Source organism: Malus domestica, chromosome 10 (assembly GCF_042453785.1).
Source record: "Malus domestica chromosome 10, GDT2T_hap1".
In the NCBI taxonomy this organism is placed as follows: Eukaryota; Viridiplantae; Streptophyta; class Magnoliopsida; order Rosales; family Rosaceae; genus Malus; species Malus domestica.
In genome coordinates, this window is record NC_091670.1 from 10,203,932 (window position 1) to 10,225,729 (window position 21,798).

General features: G+C 36.6%; 1 protein-coding gene, 2 long non-coding RNA genes and 1 other non-coding gene across 4 annotated transcripts; 1 reads left to right on the forward strand and 3 right to left on the reverse strand.

The window, feature by feature from the left end:
* Positions 1–8,563: 8,563 nt before the first annotated feature.
* Positions 8,564–12,236, reverse strand: LOC139188547 (uncharacterized J domain-containing protein C17A3.05c-like). Its single transcript, XM_070806148.1, has 2 exons — positions 12,222–12,236; positions 8,564–8,977 (listed from the first exon to the last, which is right to left on the reverse strand). The coding sequence occupies exons 1-2, from the start codon at positions 12,234–12,236 to the stop codon at positions 8,564–8,566; spliced, it is 429 nt and encodes a 142-aa protein (XP_070662249.1).
* Positions 12,237–14,500: 2,264 nt separating this feature from the next.
* On the reverse strand, positions 14,501–16,198 carry LOC103440398 (uncharacterized). The gene is made up of 4 exons (XR_011572220.1): positions 16,030–16,198; positions 15,818–15,925; positions 15,628–15,689; positions 14,501–14,730 (listed from the first exon to the last, which is right to left on the reverse strand). It is a non-coding gene; the product is annotated as an uncharacterized lncRNA (long non-coding RNA).
* A 329-nt stretch (positions 16,199–16,527) lies between these two features.
* Positions 16,528–17,498, reverse strand: LOC139188859 (uncharacterized). The gene is made up of 3 exons (XR_011572221.1): positions 17,359–17,498; positions 16,982–17,046; positions 16,528–16,767 (listed from the first exon to the last, which is right to left on the reverse strand). It is a non-coding gene; the product is annotated as an uncharacterized lncRNA (long non-coding RNA).
* An 809-nt stretch (positions 17,499–18,307) lies between these two features.
* LOC114819363 (small nucleolar RNA Z279/snoR105/snoR108) lies at positions 18,308–18,415 on the forward strand. Its single transcript, XR_003766419.1, has one exon. It is a non-coding gene; the product is annotated as a small nucleolar RNA Z279/snoR105/snoR108 (small nucleolar RNA).
* The last annotated feature ends 3,383 nt before the right edge of the window (positions 18,416–21,798 follow it).

Sequence of the window (21,798 nt, forward strand, 5' to 3'; positions counted from 1 at the left end):
GCCCGATATGCATTGCAAGCCTGAGTTAAGCCGACCATCCCCTCAACCCACTTTTGTGTCCCAACCCGCTCTCGTGGCCTACTTGGCAACCCTAACTGGTCCAAGACCAGTTCAACCGTCCCAACTTCATATTTATGGGCCGACGATTGAGCCAGGGGCATTTTCTCCCCGAGTTTCTACAGATTTGATATATCCCGGCTCAAATTTTGCACTCGGAGTCCACTACACTTATACTATCTCTGGAGAACCCTACTATCCAAGCCCTTTCATCCTTCATAGCGAACAACAGTTGTCCTGATAAGTCTAGAGTTGACAAGTGCCCTCGCACAGCAGACGACCTTGGTCAATCAACTTCTGCAGCGTACCGAGATGCAGCGTGCCCCAGACGAGGTGTCCCGAAGCAAGACAGGGGCAGATGACCAACCTCTTCAACGGCGTCCCGGTAAGCAGCCTCTCAACCAGCCACGATCCAAGCATTCTGGTAGTTTACACTCCCACCTGGATCTTCGGGATAGCGTATACTCTCGTCTTAGTGTAAGGAGGAACATGCACTCCTAATCAAGCCTACGGACAAGCATACATTCATGGTTAAGGCCACACTCTGATTATCAACATGGACAACCTTCCAGGGTAAGTGTTCATTCACAACTAAGCTCGTAAAAGAGCATTCTCTACTTTATATCGGAGTAGGCAGCACGGTAGACGGAGAGAAGCAGTCACTCAATCCGACTCAAGTTTAACCAGCAGTCTACGAGCAGCCTGTTCGCTTACCAGGAATATGCCACATGCACCACAACTGCATCATAGACGGGTCGACCATAAGGAAGAGCGGCCTAAACCAACAGGTCACGACTGGGGGCAACCAAAAGTTCCACTGCCCAAGCAGAGGCAAATTCAAGAAGAAGTTAAGAGGCTCCTGACTGAACAATTGCTCAATTTCCAATGCAATGAGGCTACTAACGATGCGCTTCGACGAGACATGACCAATATAAGCATGTCACCATTCATGGGTGAGATTGAGCGGACATATCCACCTCACGAATTTGCTATGCCTCACTTCACTCCGTACAATGAAGACGAAGATCCAGATCAATATCTCAAGCACTACTGCAGTACCATGATCCTCTACTGGAACAACGACGCGCTTATATGAAATTTTTTTACCACAACTCTACAAGGCGAGGTGCATGACTGGTTTCACACCCTAATGTCGTAGTCGATCTGAAATTTCAACGAACTTTCCTTAGTTTTCACTAAGGAGTATTCGTTTAATCGCTCAATCAAAAGGACATCTAATTATCTTTTCAGCATTGTAAAAAACCTTTAGGAGACAATTCGCGACTATGTCAAGAGGTTCAAAGCGGAAAAGGCCAAGATTGTTAACTGCAACGAAGACATAGCAACGACATTATTCAGAAATAGGTTTCCCACCGAACACCCTTTTATTTAGAAAACTGATCATGGGAGAAGAACTGACCCTTGCAACTTCGTATGCTTTGGCAGAGAAGCACGCATTATGGGAAGAGGCCAAGCAGTCTAACAAAAACATATGGAACGTTCCTCGACTAGATAAGACTCAACCCCCAAAACATTCACCAAGTTCATAGTTTCAATTGGCCAAATTCTCTGTAAGCTCAAGAACGAACCTTGCTTCGAATTGTTGCCACCTATGAAGGGTAATCTTACTAGGTTGGATAAGACAAGTATTGCGCATTTCATCAAGGACCTGGCAACACTACCAATGGATGCCTGAAGTGGAAGCAGTATCTTAAGAAGCTGACAAATGAGGGCCGGTGCGACGAGTATCTTGATAGGTCAAGGACACGGCCTACACAAGCAGGGCAAGTCTCTATCACCCCTTGAACCCTATTAGGGCTTTTCCAAATAAGTTCGAAGTCTTAAGCAACTCAACTAACAAGACCTTGCAAGGGGAGGATTATCTAGTTTGTTACGTAGTTTCTACCTTTCAACACAGTTGCTCTATTTCTTTATTCTCAATGAAGATTTAAGAAGTTATTCATAAGCCTGGCTCAACTGCTGTCTACACAACTACTCAAACTCGTATCTGGGTTTGCTCTCCAGTACAAAAGGATAAACTAATTGCTTTCTAGTGTGATAAGGTAAACTAATTCACCGACACCCATATGGGTCTGCTCTCCAGTGCAAGAGGATAAACTAATTGTTCTCTAGTGCAAAAGGGTAAACCAATTCTCCGACACCCATATGGATTTACTCTCCAGTACGATAGGATAAACTAATTGCTCTCCAGTGCAAGAAGGTAAACTAATTCCCCGACACCCATATGGGTCTGCTCTCCAGTGCGAGAGGATAAACTAATTACTTTCCAATGCGATAGGGTAAACTAATTGCTCTCCAGTGCAAGAAGGCCACACAGCTCAAAAGATCGAATACTCAAAGACCAACTAAGTGGCAAATGGTCAGGAGGCAGCAATCACTTCACACTCAGCAGTTCGCTCATCTGACACTTCATCTTTAACAGCTCAGACATGGTAGCCTAAATCATGGCCCATGCCATGCCACTTCCTTAGCCCATACCAAGCTAGCCCTTGGCTTCAGTCAAGCCGAGTAGCACAAGTTGTGGCCCATGCCAAGCCGACTCGTAGCCCCTACCAGCTATTGAACTACACCACCCTAACGACTGCCCCGTTGCAACACCACCCAAGAAGAAGACAAAGAAAATTAAGTTTTTCTTACATTAGTGTGGCGCATACATGATAAAGAATCAACGGAAGGCGGTTCTTTGCACGGTCAAGCAAAGAAGAGTGCTAGGGAAGGGGGAACAAATATCCTCTAACTTTCTCTCTTTCTTGTAGAGATAAATAATTACCCTTCGAAGTTGATTTAATCCCCTACTTAAGGTAGGCTTAAATAGGCTTTGAAGGCGATTTATTTCCATTTCCTAGAAGAATCTAATTCCAAGTCCAAGTGGGAATCAGCATCAAAGTTGGAGATCTCTACACATGCTGCCCTTTGCTGCGAGCAGCCTAACAGGTGTGAGGACATTTGTGGAGCCAAAAATAATCAAGAAAATTATGAAGGCGATACATGGAATTTTGGGTGAAAAAGACAAAATTACCTCAAGGCACACCGAGATTTCCACGCACATACAACAGACAATAATGGCTCAATCGAGGTCAAAGGAGATCAAAATGGTATTTATTCAAAACCTCTCATCACTCCTCATCAAATCCTCACCCACAAGGTAACTCCCAATTATTCTTTTCATATTGGGATTAATTACCAAATTAATTGCAAGATATTATTTGACATAATATCTTGCAATTAGAGCCAAAATTCCACCATAAGTGGCCATCCCCTATTTCTCCAAATAAGGCCGGCCACACCCCTATATAGGCCTGGCAAACGGGTCGTGTCAGTCGTGTTCGTGTCGTTTTCGTGTAACACCTGTTATCTTAACGGGTCGTGTCGTGTCACACCCGTTATCTTAACGGGTCCTTAACAGGTCGTGTCACTTTACCCAACGGGTAAAGTGACCCGACCCGTTATGACCCGTTATGACCCGTTAAGAAATTTTTTTTTTTTTTCTTAAATTTGCACATACCACACATTGCCACATAAATATTACTTCAAAACATTAAAACACATTTGTCGTTTAAGTACTACATCTACACTCGAAAATAAGAGCCTAATAAAAAAATAATACATACACTACTAATCTATTACAAATTTTAAATGTGCAAGGATATGCAAAATGAAACAGTTTTTGTTTTCAAGGTTGTGAAATCTTTCTCAAAAGTTTAAACCTCAATTTACAAAATCCTCAATTTACATCGATCATCATGAAATTGCATTGAAACTTTGGCTTGATCTATTGCCTTCAAGAGTTATGTTGATGATGTTTTCAGTAAGGTTTTCCACGTCATAACTATCTTCTGCATAAACTAAGCATAGAAAAACCAAACATTAAAAATCATTCAAATTATGAGAAGTTTACCAAAATAATTATGAAAAAAAATAAAACAATAGTACTATACCATACTTTTATTAAGTATAAACATAAAATTTTGTGCTATCCACTAGTGTAAATATTTTAAATTGAAGATCGAATTCAATCATTGTATTCATATAAGATCAAGGAGTGTAGTTGTAAAAAATCATCAAAATCAGAGTTAAATTAACCGTTAAATCGTGATTTTTCGTTTATAACCGTCGAAAAGTTTTGTCCCGTTACGTGCTCTCTGAATGTTTGTTTTTTGCAATTTTTGGCGTATGGGATCTCGAAATATATACAAACATGTTTGACAGTTGGATCATTGAAACTAGTTTTGTAGAATGAGTATCCCATCAAAACAATAGATTCACTAATACTTAAGAGTTTATTCATACTTTTATTAAGTATAACATAAGATTTTGTGGTTTCCACTAGTGTAAATATTTTAAATTGAAGATCGAATTCAATCATTGTATTCATATAGGGTCAAGGAGTGTAGTTGTAAAAAATCATCAAAATCGGAGTTAAAATGACCGTTAAATCGTGATTTTTCGTTTATAACCGTCGAAACGTTTTGTCCCGTTACTTGATCTCTGAATGTTTGTTTTTTGCAATTTTTGGCGTATGCAATCTCGAAGTATATATAAACATGTTTGACGGTTGGATCATTGAAACTAGTTTCTTAGAATGAGTATCCAATCAAAACAATAGATTCACTAATACTTAATAGTTTATTCATACTTTTATTAAGTATAGTATAAGATTTTGTGGTATCCACTAGTGTAAATATTTTAAATTGAAGATCGAATTCAATCATTGTATTCATATAGGGTCAAGGAGTGTGGTTGTAAAAAAACATCAAAATCGGAGTTAAAATGACCGTTAAATCGTGATTTTTCGTTTATAACCGTCGAAAAGTTTTGTCCCGTTACTTGATCTCTGAATGTTTGTTTTTTGTAATTTTTGACGTATGCGATCTTGAAGTATATACAAACATGTTTGACGGTTGGATCTTTGAAACTAGTTTCGTAGAATGAGTATCCCATCAAAACAATAGATTCACTAATACGTAATAGTTTATTCATACTTTTATTAAGTATAATATAAGATTTTGTGGTTTCCACTAGTGTAAATATTTTAAATTGAAGATCGAATTCAATCATTGTATTCATATAAGGTCAAGGAGTGTAGCTGCAAAACATCAAAATTAGAGTTAAAATGACCGTTAAATCGTGATTTTTGTTTTTATAACCGTCGAAAAGTTTTGTCCCGTTAATTGATCTCTGAATGTTTGTTTTTTGTAATTTTTGACATATGCGATCTCGAAGTATATACAAACATGTTTGACGGTTGGATCTTTGAAACTAGTTTCGTAGAATGAGTATCCCATCAAAACAATAGATTCACTAATACTTAATAGTTTATTCATACTTTTATTAAGTATAACATAAGATTTTGTGGTATCCACTAGTGTAAATATTTTAAATTGAAGATCGAAGTCAATCATTGCATTCATATAAGGTCAAGGAGTGTATTTGTAAAACATCATCAAAATCGGAGTTAAATTAACCGTTAAATCGTGATTTTTCGTTTATAACCGTCGAAAAGTTTTGTCCCGTTACTTGCTATCTGAATATTTTTTTTTTGCAATTTTTGGCGTATGCGATCTCGAAATATATACAAACATTTTTGACGGTTGGATCATTGAAACTAGTTTCGTAGAATGAGTATCCCATTAAAACAATAGATTCACTAATACTTAAGAGTTTATTCATACTTTTATTAAGTATAACATAAGATTTTGTGGTATCCACTAGTGTAAATATTTTAAATTGAAGATCGAATTCATTACTTGTATTCATATAGGGTCAAGGAGTGTAGTTGTAAAAAATCATCAAAATCGGAGTTAAAATAACCGTTAAATCGTGATTTTTCGTTTATAACCGTCGAAAAGTTTTGTCCCGTTACTTGCTCTCTGAATGTTTTTTTTTTTGCAATTTTTGGCGTATGCGATCTCGAAATATATAAAAACATGTTTGACGGTTGGATCATTGAAACTAGTTTCGTAGAATGAGTATCCCATCAAAACAATAGATTCACTAATACTTAAGAGTTTATTCATACTTTTATTAAGTATAACATAAGAGTTTGTGGTATCCACTAGTGTAAATATTTTAAATTGAAGATCGAATTCAATCATTGTATTCATATAGGGTCAAGAAGTGTGGTTGTAAAAAATCATCAAAATCGGAGTTAAAATGACCGTTAAATCGTGATTTTTCATTTATAACTGTCAAAAAGTTTTGTCCCGTTACTTGCTCTCTAAATGTTTGTTTTTTGCAATTTTTGGCGTATGCGATCTCGAAGTATATACAAACATGTTTGACGGTTGGATCGTTGAAATTAGTTTCGTATAATTCGTATCCCATGAAGTTCAATGGTGTGTGGTGTGTGTATATATATATTTATTTATTAAGTAGATTTAAATCTATTTATTTTGTATGTATAATTATTATAGTTTTTAGGGGTATAAAATTTAATATATATATATATATAATTATTATAGTTAATATTTTGGGTATAATTATTATAGTTTTTAGGGGTATAAAATTGTTAAATTAATATATATATAATTATTATAGTATTTTTTTAGGGTTATAAATTATTAAATTAATATTCTGCTTATCGTGTATCGTGTTAATCACGTGTATACCCGAACAAACCCGTTATCTTAACAGGTGCTTATCGGGTTACCCGATAACGACCCGTTTCGTTATCGTGTCGACCCGAACACCTGTTAATTTCGTGTCGTGTCGTGTCGGGTTATCGGGTCGTGTCAGGAATTGTCAGGCCTACCCCTATATATAGCCCCATATTACTCCAAAAACCTAAGTTCATTCTCTCCCTGAAATTCTTTAAACACTTTCTCTCTCAAATTCTAACTTTGGCATCGGAGATTCTTCGGCCAAAGCACCCCCTCCGGTTCATCGTGGGCACGTGAGGCTTTTGGCCTTGATCTTATGTGTTATTATTTTGCAGGTGCATTTTCGTCAAAGGAGAAGAAGGCGGAAATTTGCATCCACACATAACAACTAGAAACTCCAACACATGTTCAAACAAACACGAGAGTTTCTAATTGTTCTTTTACAAAACGTATTTGTCCTATATTCATTTTTCCTTTTTTTTTGTAGGGGTTTGGGTTTGTAATCTCTCCTAAAATCTAAACCAATTTGTATTCACCTTTTTATCCATTTCCAAATTTTTAATATGCCCTTACTCTTTGTGTGTATTTCAAAAGGCAGTCAATCAGTTTCACAGCACGAAGCATCAAACCAGAGAGAAGTATCAAAACAGAAGAACCCGATAATAAAAATTCAGCATATAACCCATCAGAGTTTATGAATATGCTTTAATATGAAAAATTAGTTCACAGTTCACTAATGATTTTAGTTTGTTGAGTTTTCCCGGTCCCTGGAAGGGGTGGATAACCGTGGCTTGCCACCAGTTGTCCCCTTTTAAAATTTAAAAAAAAATAGTCATTATTTGCATGCCTCGCAGAGGCTAACTGCAAAATTGTCAGATATGTGCTTAGGCCTGTAAGGGTGTCACTTAGCGGAGAAATCCAACTTTGGAGATTTCATGAACAAAGTTCAAATTGGACAAGTAATCTATACTGCGTGACTCAATATGCACTCATATTATTATGAAGATATTCATGAGATATTCTTCCTCTCATCCCTAGGATGTTAGTATTATTTTTTGTGGTGTTAGGAAGGGTATTAATCCTCGATGAGTTTCGAGGCACAATCTCTAGTATATATGGTATAGGTCACACGCAGTCTTGGAAGGCTCACCTAAGTGAAAGTAATCACGAGGCCGCAACTGTGAGGATTAGGTTGTTTTCTAAAAACTCTCATGAGAATCAAGATTAAGTACATGGCCAAAAATAGTTGTAACCCGTGCTAAGTTTTTTATTGGTACCATGTATTTTCCATTTAATATTCTAGTCAAAAGGGTCCTAGTTCAAAACATAGTTCACTATGATTCCTTCATGAAGTTGTTAATACTAAGTGTAGGTTCAAGTCCCGAAAGACACCTACACCCTTTGTATGGTATACAAGTTGCCCAAATTTCTTCCATTCATACATATATATATTTATATCTTCTACATTTCTATGAAGTTTTGAATCTTGTGGAGGATTGTTGGCTATTTACTTTATTTTATTAATTAAATATTCAAAACTTTATTTATTATTATTTTAAATAATAAATATATAAAGTCATGTCTAATAAGATAAGTTATATCTTTTACCAAGGTATATAGAGTTTTATAACTAGTGAACTCCTCAAACAAAACATATATATTCAAATATTTCCCTCTCTTCCTACTATAGTACTCTTCCACATTCATTATTATTCTCCCACTCATCTCCATCATCAATGGGTTGATCATGGAAGAAAATGTCAATAATATCGGCGAAATATCGCCGATATTATCGGTTTTTCGCGCAATGGATATTTAAATAGGTATCTGGATGGTTTTCGTCCAAATATCGCGATATTATCGATATTATCGATAATATCGCGATATTACCGATAATATCGCGAGATGAACCGATAATATCGCCTCTCGAACAACTGAGTTGACCCGGATGATGGCGAGTCGAACCGGTTGAACATGCTCAACTCGTGGTTGTACATGGCCTTCTTGGTGGGGTTAGAGAGGACGTTCCAGGCCTCAGAGACCAGCCGGAAGGCATAATCAGGGAAGCGATTCCGGTGGGGGTTTAGCAGAAGAGCGAGTCGACGGTACTGAGTCGCGACAATTTCGAGGTTCTGAGTGTACTGGGCGAGTTGGAGAATAGCGTACCAGTCGGGCTGCTGGTTTTGGTTGTTGATCTGGGATTCAGCGGCGAGAAGAGTGTCGGCGACGGCGATTATCTGCTTGGTGGCCTCGAGCCTGGGGTCAGTCTCTCGGGCTCGGATCACGAAGGTCTTCGTCTCCTGTAAGTCATGCGCCGACAGTAGCTTCACGGCTCTCCGCTTCCGCCCTCGCCCCCTCTTCTCTCTCTCTCTCTCACTCCCCTTTCTGCCTTTCTTGGTTTTCGGTGAAGTTCACTTCGGATAGAGTAGAAGGGTGGGGGAATTTTGGGTGGACGAAAGAGGACTTAGGTTGTGACTGAAATGACAGAGATTGTTTGGTGGTGGGGTGGGAGAATGGGAGGTGCAGTAGGGGTATTTTGGGAGAATGGGAGATTGTTGTTGTTGAGGGTTTTGAGCACACTTGGACTCGGTTAATGGATTTAGATTTTAAACCAACGGAACTGCTACCCTTCAACACCTTGACCACCATATCACTTATGTTTTCGTGAAAATATGCTAAAATATTTATATATATGGTTTTGTTTTGAATTCTTTTTGCAAGAAACAGATTTGCATATGACAGCTCGCTATATAATCAACTTAAATCAGTTAAATCCATCAAGCAATACATTTCCTTCCAATTTTTTGTGATAAACTAATAGATAATTGACTAAATAAACATCTTGCAAAGTTTTAATAAAAATTTCCAAGTTTTTCTTACAATTTCCGTGGTTTCCATGTAATTTTTATCGATATCGATATTATCCCGATATTTCCATCGATATTTCCGTATTTTCGGACTACCGATATTTCCGATATTACCGATATTTAATACCTTGGGGTTGATCACTACTTGGCACCCGTTTGTCTAACCATGCTTATCGATCTGATACTTTGTAGATAGCCATTATAACCTGCACATAGGGAGGCGTCTACCACTTTAGGATAGTGACAAAATGTCTCGTTGGTATCACAATCCAAATTATTCCATACTCTTTCTCTATTTACTACTTTTTTTCTATTTACTCTTTTGTTTGTTTGATGGATTTTGGTACTATATAATTGAATGAATTTACATGTGTATTATGACTATAATCATTTAAGTTATCCTACAGGTCGGTCGAACCCAATGACTAGCCGCGCATGTTTGATACCACAGTTCCAGAGTCACTTTCTGCTACAAACTGGTCGCAAGCTGTTGCTTTGTCTAATACACATCTTGCAAAGTTTGCATGTATTAGTTTTTCTAGCGAGTGGCTATCAGTGACTATCCTACTAATGATTCAGGACAAGAGTGTGACACACATGAGGTAAATTATGATGTTTTGCCTTCGTACACATATCAGTTGCCGCCACGAGCTAATCGTAGAAGATCTAAAGTACAATATGATGTTGATATGCATGCCAAAGCCAAGTATCCCATCAAAAATTATGTGTCACCATATGCATCTTATATATGTCAACTGTCTATTGTATCTGTTTCAACAAAATTGTAAGATGTCTTACATGGTCCAAAGTGAATTTATGATATGAATGTGGAGATGGAAGCACTTGAAAATAATTCCACGTGGGATTAAGTTTCTCTACAAAAATGAAAGAAAATTGTTGGATGTAGATTGGTGTTTACTATTAAGCATGAAACATATGGTTCTATTGATCGGTACAAAGTCAAATTAGTTGCCAAGTTATACACAAACTTATGGTGTGGACTAGGAGACTTTTGCCTTTATTGCCAACATTAATATTGTGCGTGTCCTTTTATTTTTAGGAGCAAATCTGGATTAGCCTCTACTGCAATTTGATGTCACAAATACTTCCTTCATGGTGATCCCAAATATGACGTGTATCACACATTCCATTTAGCAAACCTCGATTTTGGTGCCTACTTGAAATCGGGGTTAGGGTGTGTCATTGCACATGGATCTTCCACTAGGTATTGGAATAGCCTCTGAAAAGGGTATCGTGTGCAAATTGTGAAAGGCCTTGTATAGCTTGAAGTAGTCCCCTAGAGCGTAGTTTGAGAGGTGCATAAGTTCAATGAATACATGTTGGTATTTTCAAAGACATTCAAATCATGCTCTATTTATCAAGCATCGAAATGGTAAGCTAACTGCTTTCATTATTTATGTTGATATGATGGTAACTGGTGATGATCAAGAATAGGTACAACGCCTTGAGGAGTACCTAGCTACCGAGTTTAAGATGAAGTAATTAGGTGAATTGAAGTATTTTCCTGGAATTGAGGTTGCATGTCCAAACAAGGTCTTTTTCTGTGTTAATATGTACTTGATTTGTTGGCTGAAACATGCATATTAGATTGCAAACCTATTGATACTCTGATTAAGCAAAATCATTATCTGGGTTTATTTTTAGATCAAGTTCCAACTCACAAGGAACGATATCGAAGGCTTATAGGGCAATTAATCTACTTGTCTAATACATGCCCTGATGTTGTTAGTGTGGTAAGCCAGTTTATGCACTCTTCTGATGAAGCTCATATGAATGTAGTGATTTGTATTTTGAGATGATTGAAGAGGGCTCATGGCAAAGGCTTGGTTTCGCCAAGAAAGTTCATTTAAATGTTGATGGGTATAATTAAAGACGCAGATTAAGCAGGTTCTATCACTGATTGGCGATCTACGTCTGGACACATTATGTTTTTGGGTTGTAATTTGGTTACTGTAGAAGTTGAGTATCATGGTATGTCACATGGTGTCTGCAATTTGTTGTGGTTTAAGAAATTATTTAGAGATTTTGGGTTTGGACACAAAGGTTCTATGAATCTTTGTTAAAATCTACTATAGAGATTTCTAATAATCCGATTCAACATGATCGTACAAAACATGTGGTGACTAAGGCAGTGTCTAGAGATCAACTCATTGCTTTTCCTTTGTGAGAACTAGAGACCTACTCGCAGATGTGTCAACTAAGCCAGTGTCAACTAGTGTGTTTTTGAACTCGATTGACAAGTTTGGCATGTGTGATATCTTTGCTCCAACTTAATAGGAGTGTTGCGAATTTGTAGTTTAAATATTAGTTAAAGTTGTAAATGAATTTTGTTTCACCTCGGTAAATGACCTATAAAACAATATCTGTAATCCCTATATATACTTCACATTAGAGGTTACTAAAATATATCAAAATTCAACAATAATCCATGTGGCACAACATAATATGTTTATGTTCCAACCATTTAGAGTATAAATGCTTTAACATGAAGTGGCCATGCTTACAACAACTTCACAACAATGGCTTGTCAGTAAACTATCTTAACTAACGCTTTGAAACACCATGGCCTCACACATCTCGTACCACATATATGCTTATGGAAGTTGGCTTGTACGTCTGGTATACAGTCATAACCAACATATTTCATATAACATACCTGTATCTTGAACATGGCGGGACCTAGTAAAAGTAAGTTTAAATATCCAATACCCAAAACTCTGAGCAAAAAATTAATTCATTCCAAACTATGTATACCTCTAAGTAGGGTTAGATTCGGTTCCATTCGGTTTGATTTTTTACCATAACCGAAAATCAAACCGAAGTTACTATTCGGTCCGGTTTGGTTCGGTTTTTTGTCGGTTTTGTGCGGGTTTGATTTTTTTCGGTTCGGTTTCAGTTCGATTCAATTTTTTTTAAAATAATACAAATAATGCCGAATACAATGAAAGTTGAAGAAATTGGAAGAAAAACTAATCTTTAGCTAAAAATATAACACTTGAAATCCATTCTAGATCAATAAAATTGCAAACCCAAGTCACTCATATCTATCAAAATTGACCCATATCAAAGAATAACATCGACAAGAATTATATATAATTTGCACCACACTTTGTCGAATCTTCCAGATAGAAGCTTAGTGACCGAGGAGAAGAAGTCCATCAGAACAGTTGTGATGAAAGGTGGCTAGATCTGGTGCACGTCAACAATGGCGAGCGAGAACCACCTTATTGTCGACGATGGCAAAAGCCATGGCTGACTTCGGCAGAGGTATGAGTTGGATAGTGGGATAGAGAGAGATGCAGCAATGGAGAAAAAAAGAAAGGGAAAGAAATGGGTGAGAAGGAGATGAGAGAACAAAAGAAAAAAGCAAGAGAGAAATGGGAGAGAGGAAGGTGACGGCATGAGAGGAAAAAAATAGAGAGAAGGAACACGGCTGGGGAGAAGAAATGAAGGAATAATTAGTATGCTAGGGTTTCTAACTTTCTAAAAGGAGGCCTAACATTCTATTTGGGCTTGAAGGGTTTGAAGTTTGAGCTTGGAATTAGTTTGGAAATAAATACCCATTATATATAATACTTAAAAATTTATATAAAAATAATATATATTTATTTGGTTCGGTTCGGTTTGGTTTTCGAACCCTAAAAACCAAAACTGAACCAAACTATTTCGGTTCAATTATGTTTTGTACTTTCAGTTCAGTTTTTTTAGTTGAACATTTTCTTTTGTATTTTATGCAATGTGACGGTAAGCATATCACATATCTTTTATGAAAATGGAACTATAGTTCCTAATATTTAAATTTGAGTTCGGATACTTAAAAGGTTATCCAATGTACTTTCTCTTGATGTTCAATAAAAGATCGGCGCAGCTAACAGGCACTACTCCTAGGTTTCAAATTGTTCCCATATCGAAATAAAATCTGATTTAACCTATAAATGTGCTTGTGCACATGTTGAAGTATTAGGTTTATAGTCAACGACCCTTGTACATGTTTAAATATTGGGTTCATAGTCAACGACCCTTGTTATTATATTTGTGATCTTTCCTATTCTAGATACAAAGTACATTAGGCGTGAACAAATAGCTTAGCTGTAGGATTATACAATAAATCCAAAGTGTACATGTACATGCACATGCACAGTTCTTCCAGTGAAAAATAACGAAGTCTTATTAGTGACACTGAATCTTCATACGCTAAGCCTGAAAATCTAAAGCTTCAGCCATGGTGGCTCGAAATCAGTCTAATCAGAACCCGTCCTCTCAAAGCGATAGATGAAATTTTAATGAACTAAACTAACAATTAGTTAACTAGTCAACTTTTTTTTCAAACGATAGATGAAATTTATTAACAATTAAGTGTGAACGATACATCAGACCATCAGCGAAGGTGTTGAAAAGCCATATTGGTTATCAATCTACCCATTGAAACACCTATCTCTCTTCAAAAATATAAGCAGGCACCTTATGTGCTTCGACGTTGCAATTCCAAGAACAAAACTTGAATACGACGGACCACAAATGAGAAGCTAACACACAAATGTCATGAATGATTTCTTCCACCAACACCTCCATACACTACAAAAACTATGGGCATTGCACACAATAAATTATTTGTGCAACAACTATTATATTATGTGTGCCCCCTATGGACGTTACCTTTGATGAAAGGGCACAATATGACTTTTTGTGCTCAAACAGACAAATAGATGTTTTTTTGTGCCTACATTCTGATAGTCTGTCAAACAATCTAACAACCAGCTGACAGGCACAGTTTCAAAAATTTGAAAAATCAAAACAGGCTACAAGCTGAAATCCTCATAAAAAAATAAAAAATAAAAAACGTGTACTTTAGCCCGGCAAAACTGATATATCCAACAAAACTTAAGCAATCCATGCATCTCTAGTACATACTTCCAACCTAATAGAGAAAACAAATTTACTCAAGTTCCTTATTTACTTTCTGGCATGAAAATTCATATCATGCGTTATGGAAAAAATAATCAGCTGCAAGGTAGTTACAACATATTCTGATCTCCAGCACATACAGAAAACAGAACCTCCAAGCCATGGAGGTGTAGAAACATTATTTGAGTGAACATATCAGGATAATCCTCATGGCTACCCTCTTCTTGGTGCCTGTCCATTGGTTAGTGTTCATCAACAACCTACTTGCATAAAAGGCAAAATTATTAAAAGAAAAAGAAATTGAAAGATAATCCTCATGCATCTCTACCATGGATCCAATTACTAAATTCTCTTCTCTCAATGCTGCCACACCATAAAAGAAAAGTTAACAACAAATAAATAATTAAGATAATGGGGGACGGGTGGCATCAAAACAACTCCTCCAATTTAATATGGACTAGCAACTGTCAAACCAAGCTTTTAGGAAGCCTTTGAAAAAAAGAAATGGGGTGCTTTGGTTTTTACATTAGAACTCATAAACTTGATCTGAGGATATCGAAATTGTAAAGAAATACCTGAATTCAGATTGGAACCCCACATCTAAGCCAAACACCGGACTTAGGACTGGTTTGGTATTGCTGTGCTTTGAAAAAAAGCTGCTGTGAGAATAAGCGGCTGTGAAATAAATCAACAGAGTGTTTGGTAAACTTTTTTGTAAAAAGTGCTTTTGGAAAAAAAAAAAAAAAAGCAGTCTGATAGTGGGTCTTTTCATTAAAGGAGCACTGTAGCTCCAACTCCGTGTGCTTTGAAAAAAAACCAGTTTTCCAAAGCTGCAAATAGCAGCTTTAGCTTTTTCCTTTGATTTCAGCTTATTCTCACAGCAGCTTCCAAAATAAGTCATTTTTTTCAGTTTACCAAACACCTAAAACCCTCACAACTTTTTTTCATGGGTGCTTTTTTTTAAGCACCTCACTCCCAAACCACCCCTTATTGCAACACCAAAACTCTCAAATAGTACCAAAATTTTGCAATGTGCAGAGAAATACTAAAACATTTCAACCACAATCAAAATCCCTAAAATTAATTTATCCAAACCCTAAATCTAAGAATTTTAACAAATACTTTAGCATCAATTGAGAGGGGAATTGAGAGAATACCATATACACGGTATGTTACCCGTGGGTCACACTCAACAACATATCCAAGCTGCTCCTTCGTCCTATTTCCAGAAATAGCAGACAATTATATGAACATATATTCAAATATATTTGAAAACATTATTATTAGATCTCAGATTCTTTTGCTAGGCAGTATGCAAGTAAAAGTATCATCCTCAAATAAAATCACCTTAGTTGATTGAAAAGTGGTTCCTCCACAATTTCATCGAAAAGATCTATCAATGCTTTCAATCGGATTGACTCAATCCCTGCTTCTTGCTCAACTTGAAAAAAACAGCTGCAATATGAAACCACAACCAAGGGAAGAATATCATAGTACAAACAAAGATAGTACACCTTCATAAAGGGAAACCAAAACGAAAATGTTCCATTTTGAGTTACCTCAATCACAGAGTTCGTTTCCGACTTATTCTTCACATTGGAATCTCTAATCAGGTTAGCACCAGGAGGAAGACAAATAACGTACTCTTCATGCCTCAATTTGATAGGCAGTGGTGGTACAGAAAAATTCGATTTGAATATATTTGACAGGGTAATTGCTTCGTCCTCTAACAAATTTCCATGGCAAAGGCCCCCAATGTATAGCTGCACATATTAAAGGGAGGGTAAGCTTAAGCAAATGCCTTAATGAAACTAATTCTAAGAGCATTGACACAAAAAAAAAACAAATGAATAATTCTAAAATCAAATACAAAAAATTATTTTTAAATAAAAGTCAAAATTAAGTATTGGAAACTGTCCGATTCTCTTACTAGAACATACTACTCAGCACTTATCAAGTTACATGTCAAAGTGAAAGAATATGAGGTCAAGAAGCCTGAACCGCATGGATTTCTCTTGAAAATATACCCGGCTGGAGGATGATGTTAAGAACTTGAGTTTTACAAATTGATAGTAGTAACCTATAACAAATATAGGTACATTTGTGTAGTGTATCTGGGAACAAAGCTCGGGAATGAATGACTTCAAATCAGAAATAGACAATTCATCCAAAACATGCAACTTCTCATCTGCATCATAAAAAATTTGACACAGAACTTGCAGTCTTAAGTATGATGAGTGACTCAGAGGCTTCATATTAGTGTTCTTTAACCTTCGCTTCATATCTTCTTTAACGACCTGTTAAAGTGTCAATTAGCAATGGACAAGCCAAAAGAAACAAACAAGGTATGCAAAATCAAATTTAAACCAGACATAGAGTGGAGTGATGGAAACAAAAGGCAACACATGTACCTTAAAACAATCATCTGTTGGCATGAAACTTTTGGTAGTTGCCAACACTTTTGACAACACTTTTCACAATAACAAATAAGTAAAATAGAGAAAACTTTACCTCCATCAAGCAGAATTTAGCATCTTCCATCTTCACCATAGCAAGTGGACTCATCTAAACCCTAGCTGAACCAAACCAAAATCAAGATTTCCAAAGTTAATTCCAACCGTTAATTTCTATAAAATCATACGTCAAAAGGTTAAAAAAAAACAAAATTGAAGGGTTTTACATGGGTTTGCGAATGCAAGAATTTGAATTTCCAAAAACCCACTACTGTAAAAACCCCCAAAATCCCGAGTTTTATACCCGAAAAAGAAAGAAAATTTTCAAAACATCAAACCCTAAAAAACAAAACCCACAAATATGCCCTCCCTAAGGAACCATCCGAGATTCAAATCAGAGAAATCACACAGAAGGGATTGGAGATTATCACATACCAACTTGGAAGAGGTAACCTTCGAGCGAGAAAATCGTGATCTAACGATCGTATCCACCTCATCTTCCTCGGCTCATGATTTGAATGCTTCGATTTCTTAGCCTCTTCTCCTTTTCTGGTTTTTAGGGTTCCTCTGAAGTGGCGTATCAGACCTCTGAGCTTCTTCTTCTATCATCGTGATTCTGCAAGCCGTAAGCTCTCTCTCTCTCTTCCTCACTGCAAGTCGAAGGCTCTCTCTCGTAACCCATCCCCTCACCAAATCCCACATAGCCGTTGATACCACCGACTGCAAAAAAGAGAGGGAAATAGAAAAATTTGGGCAAAATGATACAGAGAGAGAGAGCTTGGGGTAGAAGAGAGGCTTGGTTCGATTGGGAAAGGGAAATCGAGAGAGAGAGGAGAGGCGGAGGAACTGAGGAGAGGGTGGGTTTGGATGGGGAAACATAGAGAGGCACAAGGAAGGAAAGTGAGGAATGTGTGAGGGGTGAAGATTGAGGAAAATGTTTTTTATTTTGTTTAAAACATTATTTTGAACAAAGGACACAAAAAATCTATTTTAGGTCTCGTTTGGTAGCTTGGATTGTATTGACTATTTATATCGGATATGATAAATAGTTACTGGATAGTACTGACTAAATTAGTCAGGTGTTTGATGCAGTATCAGACTAATGATCGTATTATTTATACTGTGTTTGGTACTGAACCGGATAAGAAAAATAATCTTTTTTATGTTTGATGAACTTTTCTCTCTCCCCTCCCCAGATTTCCGATTCTCCTCCCCCCACTCCCTCCTCCTCCATCACTCCGTCCCCAGATTTCTGGGTTCTATGGGTGTTTGATTCAGACAAGAAGGGGTTCGGAGGTCCAAAAACAGCTTTGTTTCGAGGATAGAGGTTGGCAGACAGTTGAAACTCTAGAAAATGGTGGAGAATGATCCTTCAGGCAAAAACGGGATGTGATGAATGGTCATAATTCGCAAATGAAAATGCGAGAGATGGGTGTCCGCCCCAAAGCCTGTTACAACAATTGGGCACTCTCCTCCTATACCATCTAATCCCCATTCTACTTAAAAAATAAAAAAAATAATAAAAAATAAAAAAAACGAGGCAGAAAGTTGCAGAAAGTTGAATTTGATTTTCACCCCGTAAATTACTCACAAGCTTTGAAGCTCTAGAAAATGGCAGAAAGTTGTAGAATTTAAAGCTCTGTTGTGTTAGATAATGGCGGATGCAAAAAACCCAGAAATTAGAAATTACAGCAAAATTCCATAAAACAGAGGGGCGAAACCTGGGAAGAAGAAAAAGATGAATGATAATATGAACTTGGATTCAGACGAAGAAGAAGATGAATGATGGTGGGGCAGAACCTGGGAGGATAAGGAGAGAGCTAGCCCGACTAAATTGTCCGGTGGTTTTAGACGGGATAAATAGCCGGATGTGAGGGGTATAAGATAAGTGGGTCCAGATTAAATATTTCGGTGCTTATTTTATACAAAGCTCACCAAACATCTGCTTCGTATTATTAATACTATCTGGTGGTACTATCCGGTGTGCTAAACAAGATCTTACTTTAAATATATTAAATTACAGGGCACGATAATATTTATGGTGTCATTGCAAATTAATAAAAAATTTCCATTGCTGATAGTAAAGGCACAAAAGTCATAGTTATGTGCCCAATAATGTGTTTGTGTCTATTTTTCTTCACATTGGTGCCCATTACGAAATGAACATTGTTCCACCCTATTGATGTTTAAACAAACACAAACACCTCATTTGTGTCCCTAATTTAATGCCCAAAGACCATTTTTCTTGTAGTGATAATTCAGTATTTTATTTTATCCTTGAACATGACAGTAAGATGTGGTCCTTCATCCATATCAACATTAATAAACTCAGATCTATACAATTTTATCTAAGATTTATGCATGTTATGCAAGAATCATGCTGGCAAGAGATACACCAAGGTATTCTACATAATAATGGTTTTTTTTTTTTAATACGATCTGTATGTATGGTTACAAAATGTCAACATGCATTATTGTAAAATGAATAATACTTGGAAGTGGAGGAATATTAATCAGTTAATATACTATTAATCAATTGTGGGATAAAAATTTATTCACCACATATACTAATGTATGTGACATGATTTGGCACCTAGCTAGCTAAACTAATACCCTGTGACAGTGACAATGTATATGAATCTCCTTCTTCTTTAATATAAGCAAAACGGATCGGGATAAACATTCCAAAGTTTTAAGTAGCCACTTCTTCCATGTTTTACATTTCAATTCCTCTTAATAGAACTGATCATAGTTAAGTTGACCACAATAGTATACTTTTCTTTTATATCTAATTCGAATTCTCTTGCACATAGTTAAATTTAAATAATGTTTATATATATATATATATATATATATATATATATATATATATATATATATATATATATATATATATATATATATATAATCTCAATTCCTCATGTAACAAGATACCACATCACATAATTTAATAGAGGCATGTAAGAACATCTCCAAGAGAGTCTATAAAATTAAATTTGAAGTGCCATGTAGGATTTTTAGTAGTCCAACAAAGTTGTTAGATAAGTCTTCAAATTTTAAAAATGCCTATACTCTCTAGACTCTAGATTTATAGACTATATATCACACACTTCAAACATTCTTTTTAGGATAAATTATATTCTGTCACCTCAACTTTGGCCACATAACAAACTCTTACCACATCTTTTGAAATTGCATGTCATACATCGCCTTACAAATTCATTACAATGTCAAACCTCTGTTAAAAATTTGTTAAGTAGTCATTAAATAATGATACGGCAACAATGGATTCTATATTTGTGCTAACATATCAAATGACTTGTGCAACATGGCCAAACAACTAATAAAAGTTTATCTAATTATTAAAGATTATTCAATTCATTTAATATTTTATTAAAAAATAAAAATATTAAAATAAATAAAAATAAAATAAAAACCCACATCCCTTTCCTTTTTTTTTTTTGGTAGAAACTGAAAATGCATTCCAAAACACAGCAACGGCCGAAGTACATTAAGAAAGCCAGACAAGGCTAATAGGATTAACAAAACAAAAAGGAGCATCGAATACAAGTAGACACCAATACTACAAACCAAGCGTCATTCCCCACTCCAATAAACTACTTAAGAAAGTGGACATGGCAATCCATCCTTGTTTAAGATTCTAACCAACGAAGATGGTGGTTTGTTAATCCTACATTACTCGCTCATCTCCGTACCCACATTGGTTGCAACGAAATTTGTCGCTTCATTCGCTGATCTTGCCATCCAAGACCATTTACAAATCTGGAAAGATTTCCCAACATTTACAATATGATTGACAATGGGAAAAATTTCCCAGCTACAATTTCCTTTTCCTTCATTAAGAGTCGAAATTACCTGCTTTGAGTCAAACTCCACAATTAAGCAGGGATAATTCCTTTGCTTTGCACTTAGACAACCTTGAAGCACCGCCTTAGCCTCCGCAATCAAAGCATTCGAAGCACGGACTTTCTTCCTTTCCATGCTCTTGCATCTTCCTTGTGAGTCTCTAATCACAATGCCCACATATCCTTCGGTACTCCTGAGTTTCCAACTTGCATCAACATTCACTTTTATTATTTGTGAAGGGGGAGGAGACCAGGGTATCCTTCTCCTCTGATTTTCCATACCTGGGGATTGCTGGACACTTATCAATTCCTTCGCCGTTTGGAAAGTCGTACTGGTACAAGTGATAGCATGAATGGTTTGAGAAGGAGATGGATTTTGATGATTAAAAACAGCTTTACACCGAGTTTTCCATATATGCCAACACGTGAAAGCCATTAATGTTATAAATCTCTTCCTATCCTCTTTTGTTGCATAGTTCACTTTCAGCTTTTCCATCAACTAAGCATTGATATTTGTCACTGAACATCTATCAATCTTGTAGCCAAGCAGACCTCTAAACCAAACTAGCTCCACCCATGGGCCCATGGGCACGTAAGGAGCATGTGATCCACAGTCCCCTCATATTCATTACAAATTGGGCATATTGGTGATGAAACACACTTCTTCTTGAATAAATTTGCATGCGTTGCAATCACCCCTTTCGGTACTCTCCAAATAATATTCCTAATTTTTTACGGGGCCTCAAGACTCCAAATCCCCTTCCACACTAACGGATCCGTGATGCACGAAGAAGACGACCACTGATTCTGGCTCCTCCTTTTCTTGCTTCAAATCCATCTATATCCTGACTTCACAGAGAAATTTCCTTTCTTTTCCATTGGCCATATCAGTTTGTCATTAGATTCAAAATCTCCTACATTTGTTGCTTCAATTGCCAAACACTCCTCCTTCGAAATTAAATTCCGAATAAAGTTTAAGCACCAAATTCTAGTGTCCTCCTGAATAATT